Genomic DNA, 10,826 nt, shown 5'->3' with positions numbered 1-10,826 from the left:
CTATAATTGTAGATTACTTGTACACTACACATTGGCTACCTCTCTATAAGACAGACTCTTGTACTTTATTACACAGTTTAAAATATAGTCTTTCAGACTTTCACTTACATACTGCACTAAATGGTAATATTGTCCCGTGTCCACAACCATGCATAGGAACAAAGCTGAAAGTCTAATATATACATACATATATAAGATGTAGATCACATCCTATTATTGAAAAAATAAAATCCTAATTGACAATGATGGAGGAAGCCATATATCCTTGTAATGGTAGTCACTCTTCACACTAAATAATCATTTTGTTGCAGTGATCATTTGCTTTTATTTATCACTAGTCGTCACTTCTATTTTTCGGAGATTTTGATATACAATCCGTTTGGAAACACCAAACCAGGTTTTCTGATTATGTCCCCTCCTTTGGTCACAGTCCACCTAATGGTTTCAAGAAGACCATTTACACAATCATTTTTCATAGCATTTGAATTTAAACTTTTGAATTCAACATGTTTTGGGTCAATCACTACTATTTACTGTAAATTATGATAGCATTTATATAATGTGTATTATAAATTTGAAAATTTTGCAATTACGTCTTAATTCAAAATTAATTTGAAGTGTACATCCTTCCTTCTAAATCAAAATTATGAGGTATTTGTATTATGCACCAAACTACAAAAATCCTTACAATCAATATGCTAATTTGAGGTGAATGACCATGAGACACATGTGGAACAAGTTGGGGTTTTCTCTTGGAAGGTTTTTTGGGTATTATAACCATAGAGAGTTGTAATATTTAATATGAATCTTATGTGAGTTTGTATTAATTCCTAAAGAAGGGATATTATTTTATTTGCTATGAACTCAAGTTTGGATATAAACCGATTTAGTTGCAGTGAATTTGTTTGAAGCTGGTCCATGTTTTTTTTTCCTTTTTCTTTTTCTTTTGATGAATGAGTAAAAAATTGTATTAGTACCAACCAAAACACACAATGTTTAAACAACAGGCCCATCTGGCCTTAACCAGCAGATGACAGAGTTTTCTACGTAATGTTGGTGTTTTTGTGTGTAGTTGATTTGTTTTCTTACCGGTTTGAGATGTTAGCTTAGTATTATTTGAAGTTGGTCCATGTTAGCCTAGTATTATTTAGTTGTAGTGAATTTATTTGAAGTTGGTCCATGCTTGTTTTTTTCTTTTTTATTTTTTCTTTTTCTTATGATGAATGAGCAAAAATTGTATTAGAACCAACCAAAACACACAATGTTTAAACAGCAGGTCAATTGGGCCTCAGATGACAGAGTTTTCCACATAATGTTGGTATTTTTGTGTGTAGTTGATTTTTTTTTTTGGTATCGGTTTGAGATATTAGCTTGGGTTTTTTTTTTTTTTTGTGTGTGTGTGTGTGGAGAAAGGTAGATAATTAAATAGTTTATTTGATCTTTTTTCCTTTTTATGAATAAAATTTGACACCTTTGGTTTGATCAATTGGCATGAAAAGGAAAACTGTTGTTAATAGTTAATACCTGTATTTTGTAATTAAGTAATGGAGAAAACTGGCCATCAGCAGCTTGGCAACGTCAGCTCCTACGCAAAGTCTCACTCCCCCACCAAAGGCCATGAAAGTTTTAGACCCTGCATGCAAGTCTTTTCCCTTTTCCCCCCATAACATTCAATTAGAACTAGAAAAGAAAACTAAAAATTTAATAGATTAAGAAAAAACTCTAAGAAGAAATGCTTATATAAATTTACCTTCCATCGCCACGGGTTGAATGCAAGGGGGTCATCGTATTCTGTTGGACTCAAATGAAGGACTGATGGAACCACCATAACAGTCCAACCTGCTGGAATTGTATATCCTGTAAAATTACAATTCTCTATTCATCATCTGTTGATTTTGGTTACACCAGGGACAACATGTCAAATGAAAATTAAAGGATTTTTGATATGTTCCTTAATTATGGCTTATGCTATGTAACTTTATTTTTTATTTTTCTATTAATTTATGCAATCTTTTTTAACTGTGTTCGGTATGTGTAATAGAAATGCAACATGATTCTATTCTGAAATTTCAATCAAACACCATCCATTTGATCATAAGAAACTTGAACTTGCCTTTCACTTCGACATCTTTTAGGGCTTTTCTGAAAATTCCTGGGACAATATTTGCCAACCTAACTGTTTCATTGATTACCTGCCAAAGTGACAAAGCAAATTTACTAATAAAAGAGACACTAGAAATCCTAAACCTAGATATATATATAGTTTTCAGGTTTAATCCAACTTACCATATGTGTGAATGTCATCGATTTGTATTCCTGCCATGTAATTTCACCGTCATCATTATCTCGGCTTCTAAGAATGGTCTCATGCTCTTTCTACAATTAATGTGATTAAGAAATTATTACCATGTTTTTGGTATTTATTATTATTATTATTTGGGGGATAAACAAGTTTTATATTATGTAACACAAACCACTAATTCTGCTAGCACTTCAGGATGGTCAGAAATGAACTTAATAAGTAATGTCATGGCCGAGGAAGTAGTTTCGTGAGTAGCAAAAAGAAGCAAAAAGATCAAGTCCACAGCGATTGCTTCATTTAAAATTTTGTCCTCCTTCCTCACTTCCTCAAGTATAAGGTTCAAGAAATCTTGGTGAGGTGTTGTAGATTTCTTCCTCTCTTCTAAAATATCCTTGATGATGCCTAAAAGATCAACAGTAAGCTGCTAGTACTCTCCCGATTCGAAGCAACGCCTGCGAAGAAAAAAGTAGGTGATCGACAGAGAGCACCGGTGTGGTGCCGGCCAAAGACCCTCCGACGATCAAGTTAGAATCTTTTAAACAACCCTAGAGTGCCAGAGTTGAGGTAATTGTGCGTACCTTTGGGTCATGAGGGTCTTGGGGTATATATAGTGGTGTGTGGCCGAAATATGCGCCTTGGTGAAGAAGCACTTTCCTTTTTAAGAGAGCAATTCGCGGATCTTTGCCTATTGTATTGAGCCCTTTCCTTATAGGAATCTTATTAACTAAGTCGAACGCGTAGCGCAAGAACTTTCCTTATGCTCACATAAGCAGAGGTCAAGATAGGCTAAAAATGAAAGTTGGGTTATTCCTTCAGCCTTCACCTGCCAAGGTCGTCGGCCCACGTGTAACTCCTATACTGTCGTCAACTTACGTACGCCAACATGGTCCGTCAGCCAAGGACATCAGCCAAAGACCTTACAGCCCAGGTCGTCACCCCTGACTCGTCCACGTGATCCGTCAGCTTAATGTTGCTGCGTAAGGGGCATGGCCATGAATGCTAGAGATGTGTCAATGAAAGTAGTTGACGGATAGCGTATCGCCGTCAGCTTCTTAACGTGCATTCAGTATGTAACAGATGAACTTCCGTCAGCTTCTTAATGTGCCGTCACCTTGTAATAACGTCACTATCAGCTGCCCCCCACTCCATTATCCCGTCAGCTATGGGCGACGGGTCATGGAGTTGGTGTTACTGGGGAAATGGTGTTTGCATGGTGATTCGTGCCATGTTCATTAAATGGTGGGACACATGTCATAAGCAGATTGGCTTCGCGTCTGGACGAGTGTGTCGCTTCGTCTTTCGCGCCTCCTCTCTCCTATATATATCTCACTATTTACCTTTTTTCCACTTTTTCGCCTTGTTCATCTTGAGAGAAAAAATTCGTCATTGCCAGTTTTACCACACCGTCGATCGTGCAACCGTCACCTTCTTGAGACCGTCCTCCTATACGTAAGTTTTCTTTACTTTACCTTTTTACTTTTTCTAGTGACGCCCTTTAGTGAAGTCGTCTGCCTAGGATCTTAGAAAACCCGTCGTTTGTAGGTAGTCTGATGTCTAGGGAGACGCCGAGTGATCCATCGTCAATCCGCGACGGAGCGGGTTATGACGAAGTTTTTCCATTAGGTCGTGAGCCCGCGGAGGGCCTATCCTGGTCGTCAGAAAGAGACTCGTCAACTCCTTCTGACGGTGAAGTAGAGAGTTCTAGAGGAAGTGAGGTGCACGGTGATGAAGAAGGGGTAGCCGACGAAGACCAAGGGGTTCGTGGAAGGGAAGGTAGCGATGACGGGGGTGAGAGTGACGGTGATGAGGAAGGCTCAGTGAGCACCTCGGGATCCTCTGGTGATGATCGTCCCTTCATCTTACCCTCCGAGTGGTCCGTCAACAATTTTCTCCCGACGATGTCGGAGAATGTTTTCAAAAGTTTGCGGCCCCGTTACCAAATACCCGACGACATTCCCATCCGTCCCCGCACGAGGAGGGTGAGAGGTGCTACTTCAGGGACGAACCGCGGACGTCGGCATGTATGACGCCATGTTCGCGGCGGGGATCGAGGTTGCCCGTGCCCGACGGCATTACACCGTCGAGGCGGCTAACTTTCTAGGATTTCCGAGTCGGCCGGATAGCCCCCAATGCTTGGCGAACCTTCATTGGTGCCGAGATCTTGTGGGGGTAGTCTAAAGTGGTGGGAACCGTCACCGACCTTGGACGAGTTCTTTTGGTGTTATCGTCCTCGGCACATCTCCTCGTCAAAGGAGTGTATCATTTTGCGAGTGAGGGATAAGGAGTTGAAGTTAGTATCGAGATGCCCGACTCCAATAGGAAGTGGAAGGGCGATATTTCTTCGTAGAAGGGACAAATTGGGTATGTCGTCAAGAGGAGTGGGAGTCAATGCCCAATGGTTTTGATAACACATGGGCTTACGTTAGAGATTCGGGTTAATACCGTCGGCCCTTCTCGCTCGGGTCTACTTATTTGCCGTCTTAACCCGTCACTTTTCACTCAGCTTAACAACCGTCCACGTATCACCGCGGAGCAAGAGGATTTCATTCGTCGAGTGACGGCCATTCCCTTGGACGAGGAAGTGTCGGGATCTAATCACGTTAGACACCCTTCACTTATATTGTGGTGGCCACTGAAACCGACGGAGGAGGCTTGCAAATTGAACGCCTATTCTCGCCGACGTGAGTTGTCCTTCAACTTCTTGTCTTTATCCCGACGTTGTTCCTTTCTAACCCTTATCCTTTGCAGAAATGGAGTCGGCTAAGCAAAGGGTCGGCAAGCCGCAATGCGGCTAAGAAAAAACGACAAGAAAAGGCTGGGGGCGAGTTAACCCCACCGTCGGCCCCTGAACCGTTGAGACGCCCGCGGCCAAGAGAAAACACGACGGCGGGGTAGACCGTCCGGGAAGAAGGTTGCCCCCACTCCTAGGGACCAGTCATCCGGGAGGCCGTCACCTCACTAGGCCTCGCTCATTGGCAGCAAGGGTCCGATGACCTCGTCGGGGCCCATTGTCCAAGGATCCGTACGCCGTCTGTCACGACCCACAAGGATTATGCGTAGAGGTGATCGAATCAATTTTAAAGGATGAGGAGACGGATCCTTGTGCGGAGCAAACCATCGACGAGATAGGGGCGTCGGCCCTCTTTGACCGCACTCGGGTATGTGCCTCCTTTTTCTTTCCGGTTGGTGTCTGTCCCGGCTTAATCATCCTGACGTTGTTCTATCTGTTTTAATGGAGGCGATGGTTCGCGGGGAGGCCTTGTCGAATAGGTGCTTTGCCAAGGAGGGGTGATCACCCGTCCGAACGAGCGCGTCAAGTACCTAGCCGACGGTCAAGCGCAACAAAAGAGGCAAACAAAATTTTGGGCACGGAGCCGAGAGACTATAAGGAGAAGTCGACGGAGGAAACCCGTCGACGGGAGCAGGAGACGGAGGCCAAGGTGGCGGCAGAAAAGGAGCTAAGGTCCATCCGAGTCCAGGTGGACACGGCTAGGAATGACGCTGTGAAGGAGTTTCAAGATTCGTCAGCCTTCATAGACGCTTGTGCCGCCTACTATGGTGACGGGTTTGAGGACCCCGCTCGAAGCAAGTAAAATCGGCGTATCCCGACTTGGATTTGTCAAGGATTTCAATGGATGAGTCCATCCCGTCAACCCCCGCAGTGACGCCGTTCCCGAAGAAGCCTGACGCCAACGCCGGAGGTCACCGCGTCGTCCTAGCTCAGCCAGCAGCGGACCACTCCGTCACTCTGACTCCGGCAAATCCTCATAATGGCGACCCAAATGCCGCCAGCCCTTCTCTCTCATGTGCCCAGCCTGTTGATGTCGAAGACGATGGAGGACACTGACGCTCCCCTAGAACTTAAAGTTTTCTTCTTTTTTTTTCTTTTTTTTTTTTGTTTTTTTTTTTTTTTAAGTGTATACGGAGTAGTAATAATTGAAGCCCATTTTTCTGGGCCTTTGTACAGACATTGTCTACTTTAATTTTAATGTCGTTTTATGCTTCAATTATGTGTGTTTTGTGTTGTAAGTCAGAATTATGTTCGTGATGAGCTTCGTCAGCTTAGGGGCGACGGGGTTTTTCTCTTTCAATTCAATTTTAGAACTGATGACGGCGTCAGCTTCTTTTCCATGAAAACTCAGGGTCATTTTTTATCATTCCGTCAGTTTCATGGGCGTCGCCATTTGATAACTTAATTGCATGCCCGATAGTTTTCTAACGGCGTCAGCCTTTTTCTTTCAGCTAATCTGGCTTGGTGTATCCATTTGGCAATGCGCCCCTTTTTCTATGAACAATGCCGTCAGCTAACTTTGAACATAACGCTGTTATTAAGTCATCACTTTGAACATAACGCCGTCATTTTGAACATAACGCCGTCACTTTGAACATAACGCCGTCATTTTGAACATGACACCGTCATTTTAGGTGTAAGACTGTCCACTTTGTGGACTTATTTATGACGCCGTCCACTTTGTGGACTTAGATGTAGATCGTCCACTTTGTGGACTTATAAGCAGGTCGTTCACTTTGTGGACTTGGATGTAGGTCGTCCACTTTGTGGACTTAGACGTAGGCCGTCCATTTTGTGGACTTATAAGCATGTCGTCCACTTTGTGGGCTTAGATGTAGGCCGTCCACTTTGTGGACACAGACGTAGGCCGTCCGCTTTGTGGACTTATAAGCATGTCGTCCACTTTGTGGACTTAGATGTAGGCCGTCCACTTTGTGGACTTAGACATAGGCCGTCTACTTTTTGGACTTAGACGTAGGCCGTCCATTTTGTGGACTTATAAGCATGTCGTCCACTTTGTGGGCTTAGATGTAGGCCGTCCACTTTGTGGACACAGACGTAGGCCGTCCGCTTTGTGGACTTATAAGCATGTCGTCCACTTTGTGGACTTAGATGTAGGTCGTCCACTTTGGTAAAGCATGAATGAAAATAAGTGTTGGGTTCATTTTACATGTACTCTTTTATACAACATTCTTGATTGTATGTGCTAACATACACATTTTAAAAGGTGAAAAATGCAATAATGAGTGTGAGAGAATCATCGTTATCCCCATCAAGTTTTATTTCTATCCGGAAATTTTCACTATTTCTTGTAAAAAAGAGTATTTTGTAAGCCTCCCGCCGAAGTCTATTTTTAGAGAATTAACTCTCCCAAGAATGAAGATGATTTACCTCTGAGGTTACTTCTTTAATGTCCACAGTGCCATGTCTAGCCCATGAACCAAGGTGTCTGCGAGTTGCTTCATTTATTTCATACATTAACTTTCCTTTTAAATTTTCAGGGCCAACAAGCTGTAGTATCAGGTTCTTGAGGTATTTGTGAACCATTCCATGACACGAGACCAGGCTTTGTTGCCCAAAAATTTCTGTAAAACTCTCTGTGTACGATAATAGGAAAGACGTCCCCTCTTGTTGGAAAATGAAACGATTGACTTCTGGATCAGTTGATACCACCACGTTCCGACCAACAAAATTGGTTCGAAACAATGACCCATATCTAGTAGGGGAAAAAAAGAAACGAATGAAAGACACATTTCCTGATTTATCTAAAAAAAAAAAGAAGAAATTCAAAACAGTTGACAGACCCATAAGACAAATCATATATATATATATATATATATATATATATATTATATTATATGCATATACTTTTGGGGCCATCTATTATTTTATAAAATTCATGAAATATTCACGCATTAAAATAGTGCATTTATGATTTAGATATTCTATCCAAAAGATGGCTATTAGACCTATAAACGAGCTTAATTGGCAACTAAGAAATTTATAATTGTCTATAATTTTTTTTCGAACACAAATCGAACATAGAGCTCATTGCCAAACTAGAATATGTTTAAATTCGATTATTTTTTTGTTGAGTAAGCATGAGCTAGTTTATGAGCTGTTGGATTAACTTGTTCTTTTCCTATATATAGAAACACTATGTGTGATGCCCTTAATTAATTGAATATTGATTGAGTGTTTGTTGAGTATCACATTAGTCATATATTAGATTGTCTTGGGCTTTATAAATGACTGTAAAGAATCTTATTTATAATTAAACTAATCATTTTAAAAATATAACACAAATGTAACTTGCATTTTTTTCCAAGTCATTACAAATGGTATCAAAGCCTACCTTGTAACCCTATGCGGGCTTAACACTGCCCCAGAGGGCGATCCCTGACAAGGAGGTGTGGGCCCAAATTGATTGAATATTGTGTGGGTATGTGTTGAGTCTTACTTTGGACATATACTAAGTTTACTTGGGTTTTACAAACATCTACAAGAAATTAGTGTAGCGTAAATGTGTCTAATACTTTTCTTTGATTCGATACACTATTAATACAATTTTTAATCCTTCACAACTAGTAATTAGTATTTAGTAAAGTTGAATTTTAATTATTTTTATTTATGAACTTATAAAAATTAGATTAATTAATCTTGTAATTAAAAATTATATATTTTTTTTACTGTAAATGAATTATTTATATTATCAATAAATTACAAATTATAATTTGATAAATTAATTATAAAATTTTTATATGTATACATAATTACATATAATGTAATACACACATACACATATAAATTGACTTTCATATTCACAAATTGGTTCACAATCATATTATTATATTCGAGGTCAACTTGTGTAATAGTTGAGCCTTAGCTTAGCTTATGTATAAAAGTCATTTTATTTTTGGTTGACCTCATAATATTATACCACATAAGTTTTTGAAATCTAACAATTTTACATGTTACAATTCTAATAAATAATTTGAATTTGAATTTGAATTTCATTAATCTTTTAAACACTCCATTAGAATCTTACTACATTATATTTTCTTGAAACAGTGCTATTTAATTCCATATAGAAGCACAATCATGACATATGCATAGTACTAGAATATATATAATCATAATAAATTAAAGCATATAATAGTCAAATTTAAGATAGAACATAAAATGGTAATAAAATTCATATTATGATGAACTTTTTTTATTTTTATTTTTTATATATATATATTGCACCAGTTTCTGAGTAGTTTGTTAAAGAAATGAATATAAATAAGTTTTTCTTCAACTAAGTTGGGGTTATTTTGCGAACAATTTGATTCATTAATAGGATATTATATTCCTATTAATATAATATCCTATTAATGAACATACTGCACGTGATTGTACTCAGTATATAAAGAGCCTACCATAGCCTCAACAAAGAGTATAAAAGGAGATTAGCCAAAAAGAGAAAAAGAAAAAAAAAAAAAAAGAAGTATAAAGAGAGTACTAATTGATAAAGTCATAAAGATCCCCTTGTCTCTATGCTTTTGAGAACGCGAGCATTACTCATATGAAACATTGCCATGGCATATCAACCTACCAAGTAATTCCAAAAGTTCCTGTGTATTCTAAGAGAAAAATGAGAATATTGCAGAGCTATATTGATACCTCGCCATTCTTTTCCTGACAAAAGGTGGAATATCATGCAAAGAATAGGGAGAGAAGAACTCAATGGTTTCGCCAATGATGGGAAAGCCCGTTGAACCAGGAGGTAGTTTCCCATTGCAGGACTTGCGGTTCGTCTGTGTGTAAATCCAATGGCCGAGCTTAACTAGTAAAGCTGTAAGGCACACCGCAAACACCCACATCTTTGCCAGGAATTAGTTGTTTTATGAGAAAGAAGCAACTTATGAAGACAAAGATAGACCGGGAAATTACTACTTATAGAGACCGATGAAGCCAATTTTTTTTTTGAAAGGCGATGAAGCCAAATTTTAGCGCAATTTAATATTTTATTATTTTTTTTTGTTGGGAGGGGGGTTTCAATTTACGTATACAGTTCGTCGGTGTATAGACGCTTTCTACAGGTAACTTCAATGTCAAACGGTTCAGGATGGACAGAAAAGTTCGTCGGTGTTAGCTTAGTCATCTAAAGGAGTGACGTGGCAAAGATGTGGGTGTTTGTTGTTTTATGAGAAAGAAGCAACTTATGAAGACAAAGATGGACCGGGAAATTACTATTTAGTGTGAGTTTGGATAGCAATAGGAGTGACGTTTTCCGCATTTGCGTTTTATTGTTCTCTCTAGATCCCAACTGTTTACAAGACTTGTAAGTACCGAAAAAATAAATTTTGTTTTAAAATTGAGTCTCACAGTACTATTTACACATTTAAAAATTATTTTACTATAATATTTTTAGCAATAAATTTTCAGTTTTCAGTAATAAGTGGTATCCAAATAGACCCTTATAGAGACTGATGAAGCCAAATTCTAGTGCAATTTAATATTTTTATAATTTTTTTTGGGGGGTCAATTTATGTATACAGTTCATCGGTGTTAGACTGTTAGCTGAGTCATCTTAAGGAGCGATGTGGTGGAGCCTGATGAAACACGGGTTCGTCAGTTGTAGTGAGGTCGTCCAGACGGGACCAGACTGATGAATCACGAGTTCGTCAGTCGTAGTGAGGTCGTCCAGACGGGACTAGAGGTCTGCTTGTGTCGCGACGGAAGAAGAAA

General features: G+C 39.4%; 1 protein-coding gene across 1 annotated transcript; it reads right to left on the bottom strand.

The window, feature by feature from the left end:
* Positions 1-347: 347 nt before the first annotated feature.
* Positions 348-9,958, bottom strand: LOC142640208 (cytochrome P450 87A3-like). Its single transcript, XM_075814292.1, has 8 exons — positions 9,759-9,958; positions 7,485-7,809; positions 2,475-2,723; positions 2,287-2,376; positions 2,114-2,192; positions 1,751-1,857; positions 1,525-1,652; positions 348-435 (listed from the first exon to the last, which is right to left on the bottom strand). Exons 1-8 carry the CDS (start codon positions 9,956-9,958, stop codon positions 348-350), a joined length of 1,266 nt encoding a protein of 421 aa, XP_075670407.1.
* Between the last annotated feature and the right edge of the window lie 868 nt (positions 9,959-10,826).

This window comes from Castanea sativa, chromosome 6 (assembly GCF_040712315.1).
Source record: "Castanea sativa cultivar Marrone di Chiusa Pesio chromosome 6, ASM4071231v1".
NCBI classification, from domain to species: domain Eukaryota; kingdom Viridiplantae; phylum Streptophyta; class Magnoliopsida; order Fagales; family Fagaceae; genus Castanea; species Castanea sativa.
This window is presented reverse-complemented; position numbering and strand designations above follow the sequence as displayed.